This window comes from Lutra lutra, chromosome 11 (assembly GCF_902655055.1).
Source record: "Lutra lutra chromosome 11, mLutLut1.2, whole genome shotgun sequence".
Lineage (NCBI taxonomy): Eukaryota > Metazoa > Chordata > Mammalia > Carnivora > Mustelidae > Lutra > Lutra lutra.
This window is the reverse complement of record NC_062288.1, coordinates 64,218,042-64,237,909: the sequence shown is the minus strand read 5'-3', so window position 1 is coordinate 64,237,909 and position 19,868 is coordinate 64,218,042. Positions and strand designations below refer to the sequence as shown.

General features: G+C 43.2%; 1 protein-coding gene across 1 annotated transcript; it reads right to left on the bottom strand.

The window, feature by feature from the left end:
• Positions 1-1,330: 1,330 nt before the first annotated feature.
• Positions 1,331-9,015, bottom strand: LOC125081440 (uncharacterized). The gene is given in 3 exon segments (XM_047696087.1): positions 1,331-3,294; positions 8,620-8,772; positions 8,895-9,015. Coding segments are annotated over 2 exon segments (2,070 nt in total). The 5' UTR covers positions 8,765-8,772; positions 8,895-9,015; the 3' UTR covers positions 1,331-1,369.
• Positions 9,016-19,868: the final 10,853 nt, after the last annotated feature.

Below are 19,868 nucleotides of genomic sequence, written 5' to 3'. Positions count from 1 at the left end.
CCTACCCATTCTTTTGAGCCCCCTCCCTAACCATAGGGTGATCCAAACTCAAGTTTCAACCAGGTGTGCATGACCTGCTAGTCCAGTCCTCCCACTGACAACCACACAGTAAAGCAAGACAACTTCCTTTCCCAAGCTTACTTGTCCATGGATGTTATCATTTTCTCTAGGTACAAGTTCAAACCCCAGCCTTTTTTTTTTTCTTTTGACAGAGAGAGAGAGAAAGAGCACAAGCAGGCAGAGCAACTGGCAGAAGGAGAGGGAGAGGGAGAGGCAGGCTTCCTGCTGAGCAGAGAGCCCAATGCAGGGCTCAGTCCCAGGACCCTGGGATGATGTCCTGAACCAAAGGCAGATGCTTAACTGACTGAGCCACCCAGCTGCCCCTCCAGCCTTTTTTTTTTTCCTTAAAGAATCAGTTTTGTTAGTGGATTCTCTGAGATTTTACCTTTTACTCCCATGTGAGTTAGGACCCTTTATATCCAATGTTCAGTTAAACTGACTTTATACAGGGGTTTCAGCCATACGGACATGCTTCAAATTCCTCCTCCACTATACTGCCAGCTGAAGAGGCCTAGAGCACATTTCTTCCTGTCCCTTCTCTATTCACTTTGCTTTGGGCACCTCCTTACTGCCTTTAGGACAAAAATCTCAAAAGGAAAATTTCTACTATTTTAGCCCAGTCTGCTTAGACCCACTTGTCCAACTTGTCACAGGTCTCCCTTCTGGCTGACTCTTCTCAGCCTCAATCCCTGGAACACACTTGACCTTTCCTGGCTGCCCAATTGAGCTCATGCTACGGTCTCCAAACCACAGCCCCCAAATCTGTATCAAAATTCACCGCCTCCACATGGACTGCCCTTTCTCGGCAACTCCACCTAGCTCTATGTCCATGACTCTTTTCTCTCTCAACCCTCCTGTCCTTTACCACCACCCAGCTTTCCATCAACTCCTATAGCTCTTTGTTTCAAATTACATCACAGTTTCCTAGAATGTAGGATCTCAAACCTGGGATCTCTCCCAATCCTACAAACATGGGCACCTACAGTTGTTTAAGAACATACTTCCAAAATGAAGAAATACTTTTTTTTTTAAAGATTTTATTTATTATTTTGAGAGACAGAGATCACAAGTAGGCAGAGAGGCAGGTGGGAGTGGGGGAAGCCGGCTCCCCACCGAGCAGAGAGGCCGATGCAGGGCCCGATTCCAGGACCCTAAAATCATGACCTGAGCCAAAGGCAGAAGCTTAACCCACTGAGCCACCCAGGCGCCCCAAAGAAATACTATTGATCTATGGCTGCCTTTATCCAGGACCCAGTATGGAACCACCACAGACAACAAAATGGGATGAGTCCATTAGTCACTTACATTCTCAGGGCTTGGGAGAGGCTCTCTTGGACTCCAATCCCTCCTGCATGGCCATGGTACGTTCCCCTCCGAACCTGCCATCCTGTCCTGTCACTTTGCACACCACAGGGATGTCCTTGTATTCTCCAAGCTTTAACCTGTCCTTTTCACTGGTGTACCACACAATAAGTTGGGGAGAGAGAGAGCACTCAGCTGGCATTCTGATGATCCTGCCAATCTCATGATTAATCCTCGCTTTGGAAGACATCACACAGCCCAGTGGACTAATTTCTTCCAAGAGGCATTCTATCTCATACATTTCATCTTCAGCTTCCTCTTCCAAATCATAGTCTTCTGAATCGTTGGGAAGTACAGTGTTCAAGGCACCATTTTCCTTCAATAAATAGACTGTGTTCCCACTTGAGAAGTTTCTCAGGGATTTCTGCTTCCAGCCTTTCACAGTTTTTTCAATCTTTGCACACTTTTTGAAGTTCTCATGATCCTCATCATTCATGGTCATTTCTTCTTCATCTGTGTTCAGTCTCACATTCCTGATGGTCCTTCTCCATGATCCCTTAGTTTTGCAATCTGGAGATGACTCTTCATCGTTGGAAGGCATTTGCTCAAGGGATCTCTCCAGCTGTGCATCCTGCCACCAGCTCCTATCACACTGAATCCCTTCATCTACCTGCCTGCTATTCATCTGGGCCAACCAGGCAGAGCTAGACACATACTCTGAGCAGCTGTCCCTCTCCACCACCTCATCCAGTTCTCCACATCTGAATTCTTCTTCTGTTGCCTTTCTGCTCTCTGATGAGGACTCAGGAGATTTCTCATGCTCTGCATCCTGCCACTGGCCCATAACACACTAAATGCCTTCATCAACATGGCTGAACTGGGCGAGGGAGGTAGGGGGGAGGACATAATTCTCGGGCATAATTCTCTAGCTATTGCTCTCTACAACTTCACCTTTGCCCACTTTCACAAGGAAGCCACGGCCCCCACTACTGTTGTCTGGCATGCTTTCCCCAAAGTGAATGGGACTCCGGGTTTTGGACTCTAGGCTCGGGTCCTCAATGGCTTTATTGCTGGAGCAGACTGGCCTTTCCTGCTGGAGCTTATCGCCATCTCCAGAAGACTGGCACAGACTGGAATTCAGAGTATCCTGGATTTCATCTCTGTCTTTTGCTTCATCTGGAGAGGACAGGCATTGGAGAACAGCTGCATAGCCTTTTTCTTTACCCAAGTTCATGTCCATGGTGGAGCCCAACGTTACCACCTCATCATGTCTTACACCATGACACTGTTCCGACCACAGAGTGCTTTCTTTGTCTTTACACATAATGCCATCTGTACCCTCATGACAGTTATGAAGCACAGTTCTACTCTCCCGAGAACTCTGTGAAATCCTACCGTGCTGCACCATGATGTCTGGCATGGCTTTACCATAAGCCAAGTCATACAAATGGATAGTTTCCTTCAAAGTCTACCACGACTGTGTTACAGAGGATCCTTTGCATTGCTCTAGCCCCATTTTCCCTTTCTCAGATGCATAGTTTACTTGAGGTGGTGTTCTATGTATGGTGTTAGGAGAAGGGCTCTCATCATGTAGCTGCTGCTTCTGGGCAACAGAAGACAAAACCCCATCTGTTGCTTGAGGAATGTTTTCAGTTTCTGTGTCACTATTAGAAGTTGGGATACTGGTCACCATATCACCTTCTGAGTGGGTGTCTTGTTTCTGAGTCTTGTTTTTAGCCTGATGAGGTTCAGTCTGAGTCTCTTTCGTCTTCGTTTTCTTTCCATAGCCACTACACTGCCGGAACTGTGCTGTGTTACAAAACATAGGTCTTTGGTTAAGGGCAGTGGGCAATGGGGACTGAGGGATGAGGAAGCCAGGAGACTCACTGAGTATCACTGAATATGGGAAATACAGACTTCCATTTCTGAAACCTAGGAAGAGAACACAGTAGTTAGCCATTCGGTCTCCTACAGCCGGTCACAACATTCAGCCAGGACACAGCCAGCTGACCACACCAATTGGTCAAATATGCAGTGTTTTCAACACCAGTTGGTAGCTACTGGCCCCCACTTCTCCCTGGATATCCTCAGGATTTGACAAGGGAAAGGGCAGTGACAAGAACTGTGGGGCCTCCAGAACCTTCCTTCACCATGAAAGCAGGCATCTGTTCTGATGGGTTGGTCACCAGGCCATCAGACAGTCAGTGTATTATGAATCACCCCTACTTAGTAGTGACTCTTTTTCAGATAGACCTAGCACCCTGTAAGGGTAATTTAGGATTACTGTGGCTGAGGAAAGAATAATTATGTCAGCTCTTATAAAGCAAAGAAGAATAAAAGTTCTTTGTATGTACGGGCCTTTCCAAACTTTTTTTTCAGCACTACTCATTCACAGACCCATCTTCCCCTGTTTTCCAGTCTTCAGAAGTAAAGAGGGCAATGGTGCCAATAATGCCAGACACATTTCTGTCATACAAATTCATGTGGGGAATGGCATTTGATTTCACAAGACAGTTTTATACAATTGACAAAGATAAAACTTCTAAGTCTATAAAAGCAATAGTTAACTGAGATCTGCGTTGAGCAGGCACCACAATATGGTTAGGTTGATCTTAAGAAGTAAATTTCGCTGTTGGAATGCACCAAAACGCTTCTTGGACCTGGCCTAAGGTATTTATACATACATGTTCATGGATTTCTCCCTTTATTGAAAGGAAGCAAACAAGTCTCAGCTTGGACCTCAACATGGTCTACAGAGGTTAGAAGTCAACAGAATGAAGTTCATGTAACTACAGACAGACACAACTTCCCACCATACATGTTGCGCTGTATCACACATTGGAACAAAATACCTTAATAGCAGATCCCTGTCACAGTACTCTATCAGTCACCCACTACAAAAACATAGAGGTTAGAGTTGGGGTTTTTTCTTTTCCCCTCACTGGTCAGCAAAATCTATCGCTATTCTTTAATACCTTCCCCCCTTCCATTACCATGCAAAGGACTTTAAGTTTTCTCCCACATTTTTACCTCAGTAACTACTAGTCAATTTCTTGACCCAACTTCCTGATATACTATAGATTAATGATCCATACTACTACTAGAATTATCTTTCTAGCCCAATTCTAGTCCCTCACTCCAGGGAAAGTAATTGAAGGGCCTGTCACTGCCAGTGAGGAAATGAGGAACAATGACCACATTCCTTAGGATCCCAAAAGGTCCTCATTATGTGATTTGTCACTCTCTCATCTCACTCTCCCCCTAAGCCTGTAGGCTCTAGTTATATGTAGGTTCTCCCACAGGCCGACTACTCTTCACTTTTCTGGGACATCCTCTTTCCATACTCCCTTCCAACTGCCACGAAAATCTTAAAGAAAAAAAAAGAAGGAAAGGATTAAAAAAAAATACAAATCCCACACTTTGTGACAATAGATGGACTTTGAGGGCATTTTCTTAAGGGAAATAGGTTGGACAGTGAAAGATAAATGTTATGTCTCACTTAATGCATAAATTCAGCCCTTTATTTCAATTGTACAGCATGGTATACTGCATATGTAATTAACACTAAAAGATGGTAGATGCTGGATTCTGGTTGTGTAAGAAGCTTGCAAGTCACTTACTCCAAACAAAATAAAAAGCTGAACTGAAAAAAAAAAAATCAAGAACACTTCTCAGATCCTTCGCAGCAGGTTACAGGGCAAAGTGCTACCCACAAAGTTGGAGAGATACGTGAATGCAAACAAGCATAATTTACTGGAATAAAATCTAAGAGATAAAAACTCTATGGGAACTAGTAGTAGGGTAGGGAAAATAGAAACTGATACTGACAAATTGTGGGCTCAGGGTCAACACATCTGAGAGTTAAAAACTTGAAGAGGACCCTTTGCTTTTCTGAGTTTTATCTTCAGTGGCTCAACTAATTTCTCACAGTAAATCTAGGAGATAAATCCCTGTGCTTCCCACAGGGAGAGTGGGAACGAGGAGGCATTGTGACACAAGCCAGAAAAAGTCTATTCTTGGCAAGGTCATACCTCAGAAGAGGCTAGTTAACTACAGCCTAACTGACGGGCGGGGGGGGGGGGGGGGGGGGGGGGGGGAGGGGGGGGATAGGCAAATACTTATCTCAAAAACCCACCCTAACTCTTCCCTACCCAATGGGAGAAGGGAAGTGATCCCTGTCCCACCTCCACAACTTAACACATTACTAAAGGCCTGTTTAAAGCATTTCCTTTTATCCAGTACAGAATGCCTGGCAATCAAGAAAACATCACAAGATATACTGTGATGTTAACAAAAAATTGTTTTGCTTACAAAAAATTCATTTTAAATATGAAGACAGTAGAGGTGCCTGGGTGGCTCAGTTGGTTAAGCTTCTGACTCTTGATTTCAGCTCAGGTTCATCTCAGGGTCATGGGATCGAGCCCCGTGTTGGGCTCCATGTGCAGCATGGAGTTGGCTTGAGAATCAATCTCTCTCTCTCTCTCTCTCTCCCTTTGCTACTCCCCCCTTGCTAAAATAAACAAATCTTTAAAAATAAATAAATATGAAGACAGGAATGACAAATAAATACATGGAGAAAAAAATACCACACTAATACTAATTAAAATAAAGTGGACAAGTTTTATTTCTCTCAGACAGGACAGACTTCAGAGCAAGGAAAGTGATCAGGGATAAATAGTGGCATTACATGAAACATCAATTCTCCACTGAAACATAACAATCCCTAAAGTGTATGCCCTTAATAGGGGGTGAAACTATGGGAGGCAAATTGATAGAACTACAAGGAGAAATAGAGTGATCCACCATTCCTATTGTGAGTCTTTAACACTCCTCTATCAAAACAAGGCAGAGGTAGTGGGTAAAAAAAGCAGCAAAGACAATTGAACACAACACCTCCCTCAACCAACTAGAAATAACTGACATCCACACATATTACTTCATTCAACAGAATACACATCTACTCACACCCACATGGAACATTCATCAAGACAGACTACACTGTGCACCATAAAACACTTTTTACAAATTAAAAAGCATATTAATCATACAGCATCTGCACTTAGCCTACAACTGAATATAGAAAAAAAAAGATCACTGTAAAATCCCAAATACTTTGAGATTAAATAACTACTAAGAAACACTGAATCAGGGGCGCCTGGGTGGCTCGGTGGGTTAAAGCCTCTGCCTTCGGCTCAGGTCATGATCCCGGAGTCCTGGGATCGAGCCCTGCATCGGGCTGTCTGCTCAGCGGAGAGCCTGCTTCCCTTCCTCTCTCTCTGCCTGCCCCTCTGCCTAGTTGTGATCTGTGTCTGTCAAATAAATAAATAAATAAATATTTTAAAAAAAAAAAAAAGAAACACTGAATCAATGAAGAAATCTGAGAAGTCTAAATATTTAGAACGAAGTGAAAATACAATTGTCAAAATTTGTTGGATGGCACGAAAGCAGTGCTTTGTAAAGATCTAAAAATCAATCATCTGGCCTCTAACTTAGGAAAGACAAAAGAAATACTATGAACTCTGTTCACAGATTCCATAACTTAGACAAAATTGACCATTCCTTTTTTTTCTTTAAAAAAAATTTTTTTAATATTTTATTTATTTATTTGACAGACAGAGATCACAACTAGGCAGAGAGGCAGGCAGAGAAAGAGGAAGGGAAGCAGGCTCTCCGCTGAGCAGAGAGCCCAATGCGGGGCTCGATTCCACGACCCTGGGATCATGACCTGAGCCGAAGGCAGAGGCTTTAACCCACTGAGCCACAGGTGCCCCTTTAAAATTTTTTTTATTTATTTTTTAAATTTCTTTTCAGTGTCCCAGAATTCATTGTTTATGTACCACACCCAGTGCTCCATGCAATACGTGCCCTCCATATACCCACCACCAGGCTCACACAACCTCCCACCCTCCTCCCCTCCAAAACCTTCAGTTAGTTCCTCAGAGTCCACAGTCTCTCATGGTTCATCTCCCCCTCCAGTTTCCCCCAACTCCCTCTCCTCTCCATCTCCCCATGTCCTCCATGTTATTCCTTATGCTCCACAAATAAGCAAAACCATATGATAACTGACTCTCTCTGCTTGACTTATTTCACTCAGCATAATCTCTTCCAGTCCTGTCCATGTTGCTACAAAAGTTGGGTATTCATCCTTTCTGATGGAGGCATAATACTCCATAGTATATATATACCACATCTTCTTTATCCATTTGTCCATTGAAGGGCATCTTGGTTCTTTCCACAGTTCGGCGACTGCAGCCATCGCTGCTATGAACATTAGGGTACAGATGGTCCTTCTTTTCACTACATCTGTACCTTCGGGGTAAATACCCAGTAGTGCAATTGCAGGGTCATAGGGTAGCTCTATTTTTAATTTCTTAAGGAATCTCCACACAGTTTGACCAATTCCTTGAAAGGCAAAGATTGCCAGATTCACACAAGTAATAAGGGACATTTGTATAGGCCTATATCTAATAAGTTAATCTATTAAGGCCTATATCTATTGACTCAATAACTGATTACCTTCCAGAACAGAAAGTGCCAGGCCCAGAAGGGCTCACTGGTGAAATCAACCAAACACATGAGAAATTACAAATACATCTACAGGATAGAATAAAGAGTCCACATACAGACCCACATAAATGTACTCAACCAATGTTTGACAAAGGAGCAAAGAGAATACAATGGAGCAAAGATAGTTCTCTCAACAAATTCTCCTGGAACAACTGGACACACATATGCCAAGAAATGATTCTAGACACAGACCTTACAACAAACGCTCTTCACAAAAATTAACTCAAAATGGACCACAGACTTCCATGTAAAATGTGGAAACTATTAGACCTAGAAGTTAACACAAGAGAAAATCTAGATGGCCTTAGGAATACTGACGACTTCGCTACTATACCAATCCACAATCCATGTAAGAATTGACACCTGTGTAACTCTGGGCCAGTCTGGGACTCTGAGCCTCTGTTCCCTCATTTATGAAACAAGGAAAACAATAATACCTAGCTCATGGGGCTGTTGAGGTCAAATGAGAGAACCTACTTCCAGTATTTGGCAGAATAACTGGCATATAGGTAGAATTCAAATTTTCTATTAAGGTGAACTTCAATCACTGCCCCTGTGTGCTGCCATAATCTCTTTTGCGTCAGGATAGGGGGAGGGGAGGGAAGTCATGGATTTTAAGGTATTAAAAGCCCTCAGGCATTGCTTGAGGGGGAGGGTCCCTAACCCCACTGAGCTTCTTGGATTTCTTACCTGCCCCAGGAACACAGAACGGATTATAGCTGGGATTCTGGTACCAAGGACTCGGGTAAGTCTGCTGGCCCACCGCGTGCACATAAAAAAACAGTCTGGCGTTACCGCCCTCAAAATGTGCATTGTTTTCTGAAGAGGAGTTCATTTTCTAGGCTGAAAAACAGGTGTTCATATTTAGGAAAAGGCAGTGGCACTCAGCACTGTATACTGCTGTGAAGGGAGAAATCATCCTAGTTCCCTTTCAGAACCCCAAGCCTGGGTGGCAGGGTCCTCACCGTCTCTTCCCACTCGCCTGGGATCAGGGCACAGGGCTGCACTGCACTGAGGACCTGAGCAGTGCTGCCCATGGGCAGGAATGCATCTTGCCAAAGCATCTTAGCTCCCAGAGCACCAGCAGCAGCAAAGTAAAACTGAAGCCTGGGAGGCCAAGGGGGAAGCTGTATGGCGCCTGGAGCGCCCCGGGCAGCGCCCAGGAGCTCCACCCGGGGCAGTGGCTTGGACCCGGCCTGCAAGCACTGGTCTTCAGCCTCACCGCCAGCGTGCCTACCCCACACCACCTCCTCCCCAGTCTGGAGGAGCCCATTCCCTGAGCCCAGTGTCTCCTTACCCACAGCTCACCCCTACCCCCACTCAGCCCAGCCCCGGTCCCACAATCCAGTCTACTCCGCTCCCTCGGGACCCGCAGCCCCGCATACCCATCTGCTCCAAACCTACCTCCGTAACCTGCAGAGTCTCTGGCACCTGGGCCTCTGGCTCCCGCCCTTACATACCCTGGTTGGCACGTGCTGCCTGTTGCGCAGGCGCAGCTCTAGCGCAGATGTCCCGCGCATGCGCTCTGGGCGAGGCCCGCCCCCAGGCTGCCCTGACTGAAGGCACCTGAAGAAACTCGCGTGGAGCTTTCTGCACCAGGCGAGCTCCAGTGCGTGCACGCCCAAGTGTCGGTGCCTCCAGAGGACGGATCAGTCCCTGTCTCCCTCGCTCTCCCAGACTGTCCCTTCCATTTGAGTGTGTTCAGTTAGGACAGCTTGGGACACCTCCTCAGAGCTCCTGGTGTCCCTTGGGCCTAACGCCTCAGACACAGGAAGAGGAGCTGACCAAGGAGAAGGAGAGGGGAAGGAGGAAGCCAGACTGGTCGGTGCAGGCGATTCACAAAGGAGGGGCGCTCCAGTAAAAACCAGGGGAGCAGAGACTCTGGCAGTTAAGGCGCCATTGGTTGGGAGAGTGAGGGACAGGGGACCTGGAGAAGTCGTCTGTGAGCTGGTAGGTGGGCAGGTTGAGGGAGAAGCTGGCACACACGGACTCCACTTTTTTTGCACGTGGGAGAAAGGAAAGACTTGTAGGAGAGTAGTTAACAGGAGTCGTGGGGTTGGAAGGAGGATTGTGAATTTTTTGTTGTTGTTAAAGATTAGAGATTTCGGCATCTTTATGGCCAGAATGGAAAGACAGGGAGCTGTTACCTGTAGTGGAGATAGAAGGGATGTTAGGAAGCACAAGGCAAGGTTAGCTAAGCCTGGTTACAATGCTGTGCCTTGGACCCAAGTTACTGAGGTAAGAGGGAAATGAAGTCCCGAAGGCAGGGATTCAGTGCTTTAGCATCTGATGACTTTGATTTTTTTCAATGGAGGGCAGGAATAAGACTTACTGGGAGCCCTGAAAATTTGGAATGGGTGTCTGCATTATTTGGTAGATATTGTGTTTGCCAGAATTTGTGATGGGTGAAACAATAAAGATTTTCTTCCACATAAAGAACTCTGGAGGTAGATGGCCTGAGTGCTGGTTTGGTGGCATCTTGGCATCACAAAGTACCCAATCTCTTCTCTTTCTACTCTAAAATCCTTAGGATTGGCTTCCTTTTTCAACTTACCTTGTTATCCAAGATGCCTGTTATCAGTACAAGGCAAGGGGAGGGGCAGGGAAATGATTTTAAAAAAAAAAAAAGAAAGAAAAGAACAGAAGGGCCCACAGCAACTTCTGCTCTGTGATCAACCTTGTTCTTAAGGAGTTATTCTAGAAAAGCCATGCAATATCAGATTATTACCTTATTGGTTGCTGACAGCTGTTAGGATGTTTGGGAGCTCTTCTCTTTCAGTGCGGTATGTTGTCACTTGGAATAAGTTGGGATGCTGTGACTAAGAATAGGGCAAATCGGTGTTAATTGGGCAAATAACTGTTACACTGCTTTAGTTAATGAAAGAAGCATTATTCCTTTTACTTACATAAAGCCCAGTCATTCCTTTCACAGCTAAGTTTCTTCATAAAAGATCATAAACAGTCTTCCCCACATCGCACTCCTTCACTCACTCCAAATCTAGATTTTGTTACCATTGTGCCCACTCATCCACCCTCACCAAGGACACTAATGAACAATTCGCTGCTAAATGGCATGTAAACTTCAGTCCTCATGTCACTAAACCTTGCCTCCCAGGTATGAGCCCAACTGGTTCTACATCCTGTCTGCTTGCCCTTCTTTTTTTTTTTTTTTTTTTTTTTTTCCTGCTTGTCCTTTTTAAAATCTTTTACTGGCTTCTTTTCCAAAATTTCTCTCTTTAATTTTCATATTCTCCATGTTGTGGTCCTTAGTTTATTCTCTCTTATTCTACTTTCCCATTCTGTATTTTCACCCATTCTCAGGGCTTCAAATACAACTAGCATATTGCTCACTCCTAAATCATCTTCTCCATTGTAACTCTTACATTTATATCCCAACAGAAGACTGTTGTTAGGACATCCACAAACAATGATTTGTGTAGTAACATCCTTGGGGGAAAGGAACATCTTTTCCTCTACAGCTGCACTGTTAACCTCCAGAGCTAGCATAGAAGTTGAGAAGCTCTATTAGACGTGTATGGATAGACAGTATGTGATCTAGACAATAAATTTCCAACCCAGCCAATCAGGTGGAGTTGTTGTAGGTTTGAAATCGTTCTCTGGCAGTGTTTTTGAGGTATAACTACTTCATGTTGCCAAATAGTTGGGAAACCATAATATTTAACAATATTTAGGTCTGAGGACAGGGTGTACAATCCTTGAGAAACCCTGAAGTATGCCCTCTGAATATAAGGCCTTTCTACATTCTTTTGGTGGGACCTCAGGGTCCAGATTTTCCTTAGAAATAATGTATTAGGTATTCAGTGCAGTTTAATCTCTCCTACGCTTCTTTCCCTATATAATTTTCTCTCTTCAGTTTTTCCCCTAAATTTGGCTATTTTCATTTTAGGCAAGAGAAATGGTTGAAGAAAAATGGACTGTTTATATGTACATTCAACAATAAAGGTGTTATCAGTTTGCTTTTTTAGTAGCCAAAGAGTTATCTGGATTCAACCTAACTACTTTGAGCGTTTTGGGGGAGAAAAAAGCTTATGCCTATGAATTATTAAAAAGCAAATGCAGGGGCTCCTGGGTGGCTCAGAGGGTTAAGCCTCTGCCTTTGGCTCGGGTCATGGTCTCAGGGTCCTGGGATCGAGCCCTGCACGGGCTCTCTGCTCAGCGGGGAGCCTGCTTCCCTCTCTCTCTCCATCTGCCTCTCTGCCTACTTGTGATCTCTCTCTGTGCGTCAAATAAATATATAAAATCTTAAAAAAAAAAAAAAAAAAAGCAAACTCAGGGGGTGCCTGGGTGGCTCAGTGGGTTAAAGCCTCTGCCTCCGGCTCAGGTCAGGATCCCAGGGTTGGGATTGGGCTCTCTGCTTTGGGCTCTCTGCTTAGGAGAGAGCCTGCTTCCTCCTCTCTCTCTCTCTCTGCCTGCCTCTCTGCTTACTTGTGATCTCTGTCTGTCAAATAAATAAATAAAATCTTAAGGAAAAAAAAGCAAATGCAAAATTTAAATAAGTGATACAGAACTAAAATATTTTAAAGATCATTTAAAAACATACAAGGATGCAAAGAGGTGTTATAGCTGAATTGGGTTGAAGTCAAACCCCCAGGAGATCACAATGTGACTGTATTTAAAGATAGGGCACTTAATGAGGTAAAGGTAAAATGAGATCATTTGGGTGGGCCTTTATCCAGTATAACTGGTGTTCCTACAAGAAGATGAAATTAAAGACACGAACATCTGCAGGCAGAAAGACAATGTAAGGACGTGCTGTGAAGGCAGCAGGTCATAGAGAGGCTGTGAAGGCAGCAGGTCATGGAGAGGCCATAGAAGAAACCATACCTACCAAAACTATGATCACACCAGAACTATGAAAAAAGAAATTACTGTTATTTATTCTTTTTAAAGATTTTATTTATTTATTTGACAGACAGAGATCACAAGTAGGCAGAGAGGCAGGCAGAGAGAGGGAGAAAAACAGGCTCCCTGTTGAGCAGAGAGCCGGATGCAGCGTTCGATTCCAGGACCCTGAGATCATAACCTGAGCCGAAAGCAGAGACTTAACCCTCTGAGCCACCCAGGTGCCCCAAATTACTGTGTTTTAAACCACTCACTCTGTAGTATTCATTATGGCAGCCCTAGCAAACTAATGCAGAAGCAAATAGTATAAGAATAGAATAGTGTATGACCCAGCAATTGCACTGCTGGGTATTTACCCTAAAGATACAAACATAGTGATCCGAAGGGGCACATGCACCCGAATGTTTATAGCAGCAATGTCTACAATAGCCAAACTATGGAAAGAACCTAGATGTCCATCTACAGACGAATGGATAAAGAAGATGTGGTATATATACACAATGGAATACTATGCAGCCATCAAAAGAAATGAAATCTTGCCATTTGCGACGACGTGGATGGAACTAGAGGGTATCATGCTTAGCGAAATAAGTCAATCGGAGAAAGACAACTATCATATGATCTCCCTGATATGAGGGAGAGGAGATGCAACATGGGGGGTCGAGGGGGTAGGAGAAGAGTAAATGAAACAAGATGGGATTGGGAGGGAGACAAACCATAAGTGACTCTTAATCTCACAAAACTATCTGAGGGTTGATGGGGGGAGGGGGTTGGGAGAGGGGGTGGGGTTATGGATATCGGGGAGGGTATGTGCTATGGTGAGTGTTGTGAAGTGTGTAAACCTGGCGATTCGCAGACCTGTACCCCTGGGGATAAAAATATATGTTTATAAAGCTGTAAAAAAAAAAAAAAAAAAGAAAGAAAGAAAGGATGAATCCCCAAGTTTTGTAGCAACATGGACGGGACTGGAAGAGATTATGCTGAGTGAAATAAGTCAAGCAGAGAGAGTCAATTATCATATGGTTTCACTTATTTGTGGAGCATAACAAATAGCATGGAGGACAAGGGGAGATGGAGAGGAGAAGGGAGTTGAGGGAAATTGGAAGGGGAGGTGAACCATGAGAGACTATGGACTCTGAAAAACGATCTGAGAATTTTGAAGGGGTGGGGGGTGGGAGGTTGGGGGCACCAGGTGGTGGGTATTGTAGAGGGCACGGATTGCATGGAGCACTGGGTGTGGTGCAAAAATAATGAATACTGTTATGCTGAAAAAAATAAAAAAATTAATTAAAAAAAAAAGAAGAATAGGATAGTGTGTTTTATGTTGTTTTCAGTAACATAATGTGAAAAAAAGAAACAACTTTTATAGCCAACAAATAAGCCAGAATAATTCATGCATTCTGGTATGACTGGCTTTCTTTTCCACCAAAAAAGGAATATGAATATTCTTGTACATTATTATTAAACATACATAACACTTATTAATTTGAAATGTTCTTACTAGCTCTACCCCCACCAAATGTAGGTTTTTAAGAAATTAAGTCTCAAAATTTTCTTTGAATTCCAGCAAATTAATATGTAAGCAACAACAAAAACCTGTACCTCTCTCTAGAGAAGGGTAAGGTCCCTAGATAACTAAAAGGTGGAAGCTGGTCACCAGAAAGACCAAAAAAGATAGGAGGATTTGAACTTTAAGTTCCCTTCTCCACTTTCCCAAAGGGAAGTTTGCTGAAGATTGCGTGGGAAAAAACAAAACAAACTTGAATGAGGAGATTGAGAGAGCTTTGTGTATCCCTTTTCTACTAAATTCGACTCTTCATAACAGGCAAGAGATGCAGAATGAAAAATAGCTATTTGTATATATACTGATGTGATGGGAAGATGATGCACCAAGAGAGGGCCTATATACTGTGTGCCATCCCCAAGCCCCATACCGTTTCTTAGGCATGTTTTCCATTTAACTATGTCCTTTATAGTAAACTGGTTAATGTGTGTGAAGTTCTTTTCTGAGATCCGTGAGTTCTAGTGAATTTGCAAACTGAGGAGGAGGTGATGGGAACCCCCAAATTAGTAGTTGGCTGGGCAGAAGTTTGGTGGCCTGGCCACCCCATTTGAAGCTGGCATCTAAAGTGGGGGCAGTCTTATGGGGTCTGCACTAACTCTGGGCGGTGTCAGAATTGAATTGTCCAATTCAATTAAACCTAGTTGGTGCCAGAGAATTAATTGTTGTTTCAAAAATATGCATTTGGTGTTAAAAACAGTGAAATTCATTAGAACTTCATTTGCCTAGGTAAACCTATGGTTGGGAAGAGAATGCATAAAAAGGCAGTGACAAACAATCTGATTCCTGACAGACCAAATGATCACCCAAGGTATGGAGCAGCAACTGGCCTGCTAAACTAAAAGGTAACAGTGGGATTCAGAGATGGATTCAATTCCCAGGGATTTGGTTCACTTGATGCATAAGGAAATACAGACTAGTGAGAAAAATGTGAAATATATAACATCTTGGTTGTTCTCAGGGTTTTGTTTTGTTTTGTTTTTAAGATTTTTATTTATTTATGTGACAGACACAGATCTCAAGGAGGTAGAGAGAGAGAGGAGGAAACAGGCTCCCTGCTGAGCAGATAGCCCGATGCGGGGCTCAATCCCAGGACCCCGGGACCATGACATGAGCCGAAGGCAGAGGATTTAACCCACTGAGCCACCCAGGTGCCCCGGTTGTTGTCAGTTTTAATAGCTGAAATGAAAATAAAAGAGACCGGTGGATTGGACCTTGATGCTGGACCAAGCTCAAATATTTGTTAGTCCCAGCTCAATCCACAGCCTCAAAGCCACCGCCAAAGAGAAAAATTATTCTGGAACAACAGAAATTACTTCTAAAACCTCTGGTTACCAAGAAAGTATTGCATACTGGAGGAGGGCAAAACCAGGAACTTATTGAAAACAGGGAGTTCCAAGTTCTGAAAGTGATTGAAATTGGCAAGTGGATTCTTTGGGTGCTTGCCTGTGGTGGCCACCTGGGTGGATTCAGTGAGTAGATGTTTGAGAAGACTCAGAAAGGTAGAGATGGGTTGAATGTAGCCATATTTTTTTGCACCCTCTGAGGTATGAAATGTCAATAAGAACTATCTGTTTGCCAACCAAGGGTTAGAGACTGCAGATAGCTAAGTGTCAGATTCCCAGTGCAAATGCCTTGAACATGACTGGCAAAATCAGACTGATACCAGTAGCCCCAGGAGGCTACAAATGGGTCTTGATAGGAATGGACACTGTCTCAGGTCTGGACTTTGCTTTTCCAGTCGAAGCAAACACATCAGAGTACTTCAAGAGAATCTGAACAGAGAATATTACACCAAATTTGGACCACTGAATCATACTTCTTCAGACCAAGGAAAACCGTTTACAGCCCATAATGTCTAAAATGGGCAAAGAGAGGGGCACCTGGTTGGCTCAGTCAGTAGAGCATGTCACCCTTGATCTTGGGGTTCTGAGTTTAAGTTCTACATTTGGCGTAGACTTTACTTACTAAACAAACAAAGAATAAATAAATTATAAAATAGCAAAGAGATACCCTCCTCAATAATACATTGATAGGTTATTGGAAAAAGCAATTGAAATATTGGTTGTCTAAATCAGGGGGTGTGAGGGAAGATAGGCATGAAGGACTGGCTTACACACCTTCCTGAATATGTACTTAACTCAAGATTTAAGGGGAGTGTCCCTACTAGATATATTCCTTTGTTTTTCTGGTAGATCTGGCTATGAGCTTCTGAGGGAGGCTGCTGTTATGACTATGCAATTCTTCCCAAGGAGAGGGAACTGATACAAACTATATACTTACCTTTCTTCCCCTTACCACCTCAACCTTCTTCTTCCTACCTGATGCAGTAGTCACAGGACCAGGGCTACAACTACAAGTGCTGAAAGCAAGGATGATTCCTCATCAAGGGACTGTAATTATATTTTTAAATTATTATGTCTGAATTCCTTAAGGGCCTGATAGGGAAGGATTTCACTCTGTCTGGCAAAATTGAGATTAACAGTGAATGCAGCTATATTACCTAGTGGTAAAAATGGCCCACTAATTCTGTATCTATGTAACCCTAACTGTTACCAAAAACCCAACTTCAACTGACTTTTGCCTAAAAAGCCAATACTCAAGAGACTAGTTTTGATTGGAAAGGAATATGAGCTTTATTCAGGAGGCTGGGTACCTGGAGAGAAGGCAGACTAAGGTTTCTGCCCAGCCTAGAGATTTTTTAAAGGGGTTTAGGTCAGTTAATCAGTTAAGGGAGTGCAGTGGTCTGTAACATTTCTCAGTGCACACTACAGATGCCAGCTACAGATTTTATCGTGGTGCTCGGAGGTTATGCAAGGGGTCTGGTTTCTTTGGTTCCTAGGGGTGTTGTGCAAAAGGGTCTGGTTCCTTGGTGCCCAGGAGTGGTGCAACAGGGTCTGGTGACATGCAGAAGAGCTCTGTTCTTTTTCTGGGAAAGAATGCACGATTTATAGATATACAAAGAAGGGTTTAATTATTATTATTATTTTTTAAAGATTTTATTTATTTATTTGAGAAAGAGAGAATGACAGAGAGAGAGAACATGAGAAGGGGGAGGGTCAGAGGGAGAAGCAGACTCCCTGCCAAGCAGGAAGCCTGATGCAGGACTCAATCCTGGGACTCCAGGATCATGACCTGAGCCGAAGGCAGTTGCTTAACCAACTGAGCCACCCAGGCGCCCCAAGAAGGGTTTAATTAATCAATCACATGGACTAAAGGTGTTTGCTAAAGCTTGAAGACTGCTAGCTTGGCCTGGAGGGGCTGAGGCAACTTCATACCCTGTGTGAATGGGAATGGGGAGATCCCTACTAAAATAGTATTTTTGTCTGCAATACAGACCAGGACAGTGACCCAACCTAACATTCCTTCAGAAGGTGGAAACGTTTAGGTATAAAAGAAGAGAAGGAGGAATAGTAGCTGAGGATAAAGGGATGAGTAAACCAGTTATGTAATGAGGGAAATCCAATATTACATTAATACCTGCAAAGAGGCTCAGAATAAAAAATAATCTTGTCTCTTAGTTCCATTATAAATAACAGTTGCCTAAAAGGATGACGCCATTTCTACTTTTAGAACAATTAAGATCTAGAAAGCAAGCCTACAAACCTGAGAAGGCTCACCCTGGGAAACATTTTCATATGAAAAGATAATGGACTGGCCTAATTATTAATTATTGAATGGGACTTTAGTAATGTGTCAGTATCTTAACTCTTATAATCTTTTTCGTTAGAGATCAATGGCCTGTGGTATAAGGAAAACAGACATGTGGTCTCTGTCTCTGGCTTCTGGCACAGAGCTCTTAAACATTCTAGTTATTTCCTTGGGGCGCCTGGGTGGCTCAGTGAGTTGAGCCGCTGCCTTCGGCTCAGGTCATGATCTCAGGGTCCTGGGATCGAGCCCCGTGTCGGGCTCTCTGCTCAGCAGGGAGCCTGCTTCCTCCTCTCTGTCTGCCTGCCTCTCTACCTGCTTGTGATCTCTCTCTCTGTCAAATAAATAAATAAAATCTTAAAAAAAAAAACATTCTAGTTATTTCCTTAGTAAAAAGAGTATCTTTTGTAATTTATAACAAGCCCCTTTGAACCACAGAGAAGTTTAACTAATAAAGTGACTCAGGATCCATACCTCTGAATAGTCCAGATGAAAGCTGGTCACTAGAAAGACCAAATTGGTAATTAGAGGTTTGGAACTTTCAGTCCCACCCCTCAGCCTCCAGGGAGGGAAGAAGAAGCGGAGCTGGAGTTGTGGTTCAGTAAAACGATTCAATCTGGCACTGGTTTTTTTTTTTTTAAGATTTTATTTATTTATTTGACAGACCGAGATCACAGGTAGGCAAGAGAGGGAGAAGCAGGTTCCTCGCTGAGCAGAGAGCCTGATGCGGGACTTGATCCCACCAGGATCGAGTTCATGACCTGAGATCATGACCTGAACCAAAGGCAGAGGCTTAACCCACTGAGCCACCCAGGCACCCCTCAGTCTGGTGCTATTTATTAAGTACTCAATGAATGCAAAAAAAAAAAAAAAAAAAGAAAGAAAGAAAGAAAAGAAAAAAAACAGATGTCCTTCAATGTGTAATGGGTAAATGGTGAAACTTGTACATCTATACCATGGAATCCAAATCAATCCAAGAAAAGATGAAGTATTGATACACAGAACTTAGATGGATCCTAAGGACATTATGCTGAATATATCAGTGGTTTCCAGGGGTTAGTTTTGGGTAAGGATGTGGCTAGAAAGTGGTCATACAAGGGAACTTCGTTGGGAGGGTGTTTGGGTCTTGTTCCTGGATCCTGTTCTGCATCCTAATCCTGATGGTGATTTCATCTGACAAAATTTCTTAGAACTATATTCCAACAACAAAAGAAAGTGCTTGTGAAAACTGATGAGATCCAAATAAGACATGTAATTGACTTTCTATATTTTACCAATGTCAATTTACTTTGTAATTGTGCTATAGATATAAGATATAGTTGTCAGATAGTATCACTGGGGGGGAAGCCTGAATTAAAGACACATGGGGAGCACCTGTGTGGCTCAGTAGGTTGGGCGTCCAACTTTTGATTTCGGCTCAAATCATGATCTCAGGGTGGTGAAATAGAGCCCCACATCTGGCTGTGTGCTCAGTGGGAAGTCTGCTTCTCTCCTTCTCTCTCCTGTTCCCTCTATCCCCCCTCCACTCCTGCTTGGATGCTCTCTCTCTTTCAAAACAAATGAACAAACGAACAAAAATCTAAAAAAAGAAAAGCACATGGGAATCCTTTGTACTACTTTCACAACTTCTATGGAAGTTTAAAATTATTTCAAAATGAAAATTAGAAATACATGTAAAGAAAAGAAGAAAAGAATGAAGTTTTTACTTCCAAGATACTTCCAGCCAATGTCTTTTCTTTATGCTAGGAAGAAAGAAATTAGTCAGATTTTTTTTTAAAAAGTCTTGGTGGAAATATAATATGTAGCAAATAAAAAATAATGTGTAGCAAATAAATAAATGTATAATAAATATTAACATTTATGGGAG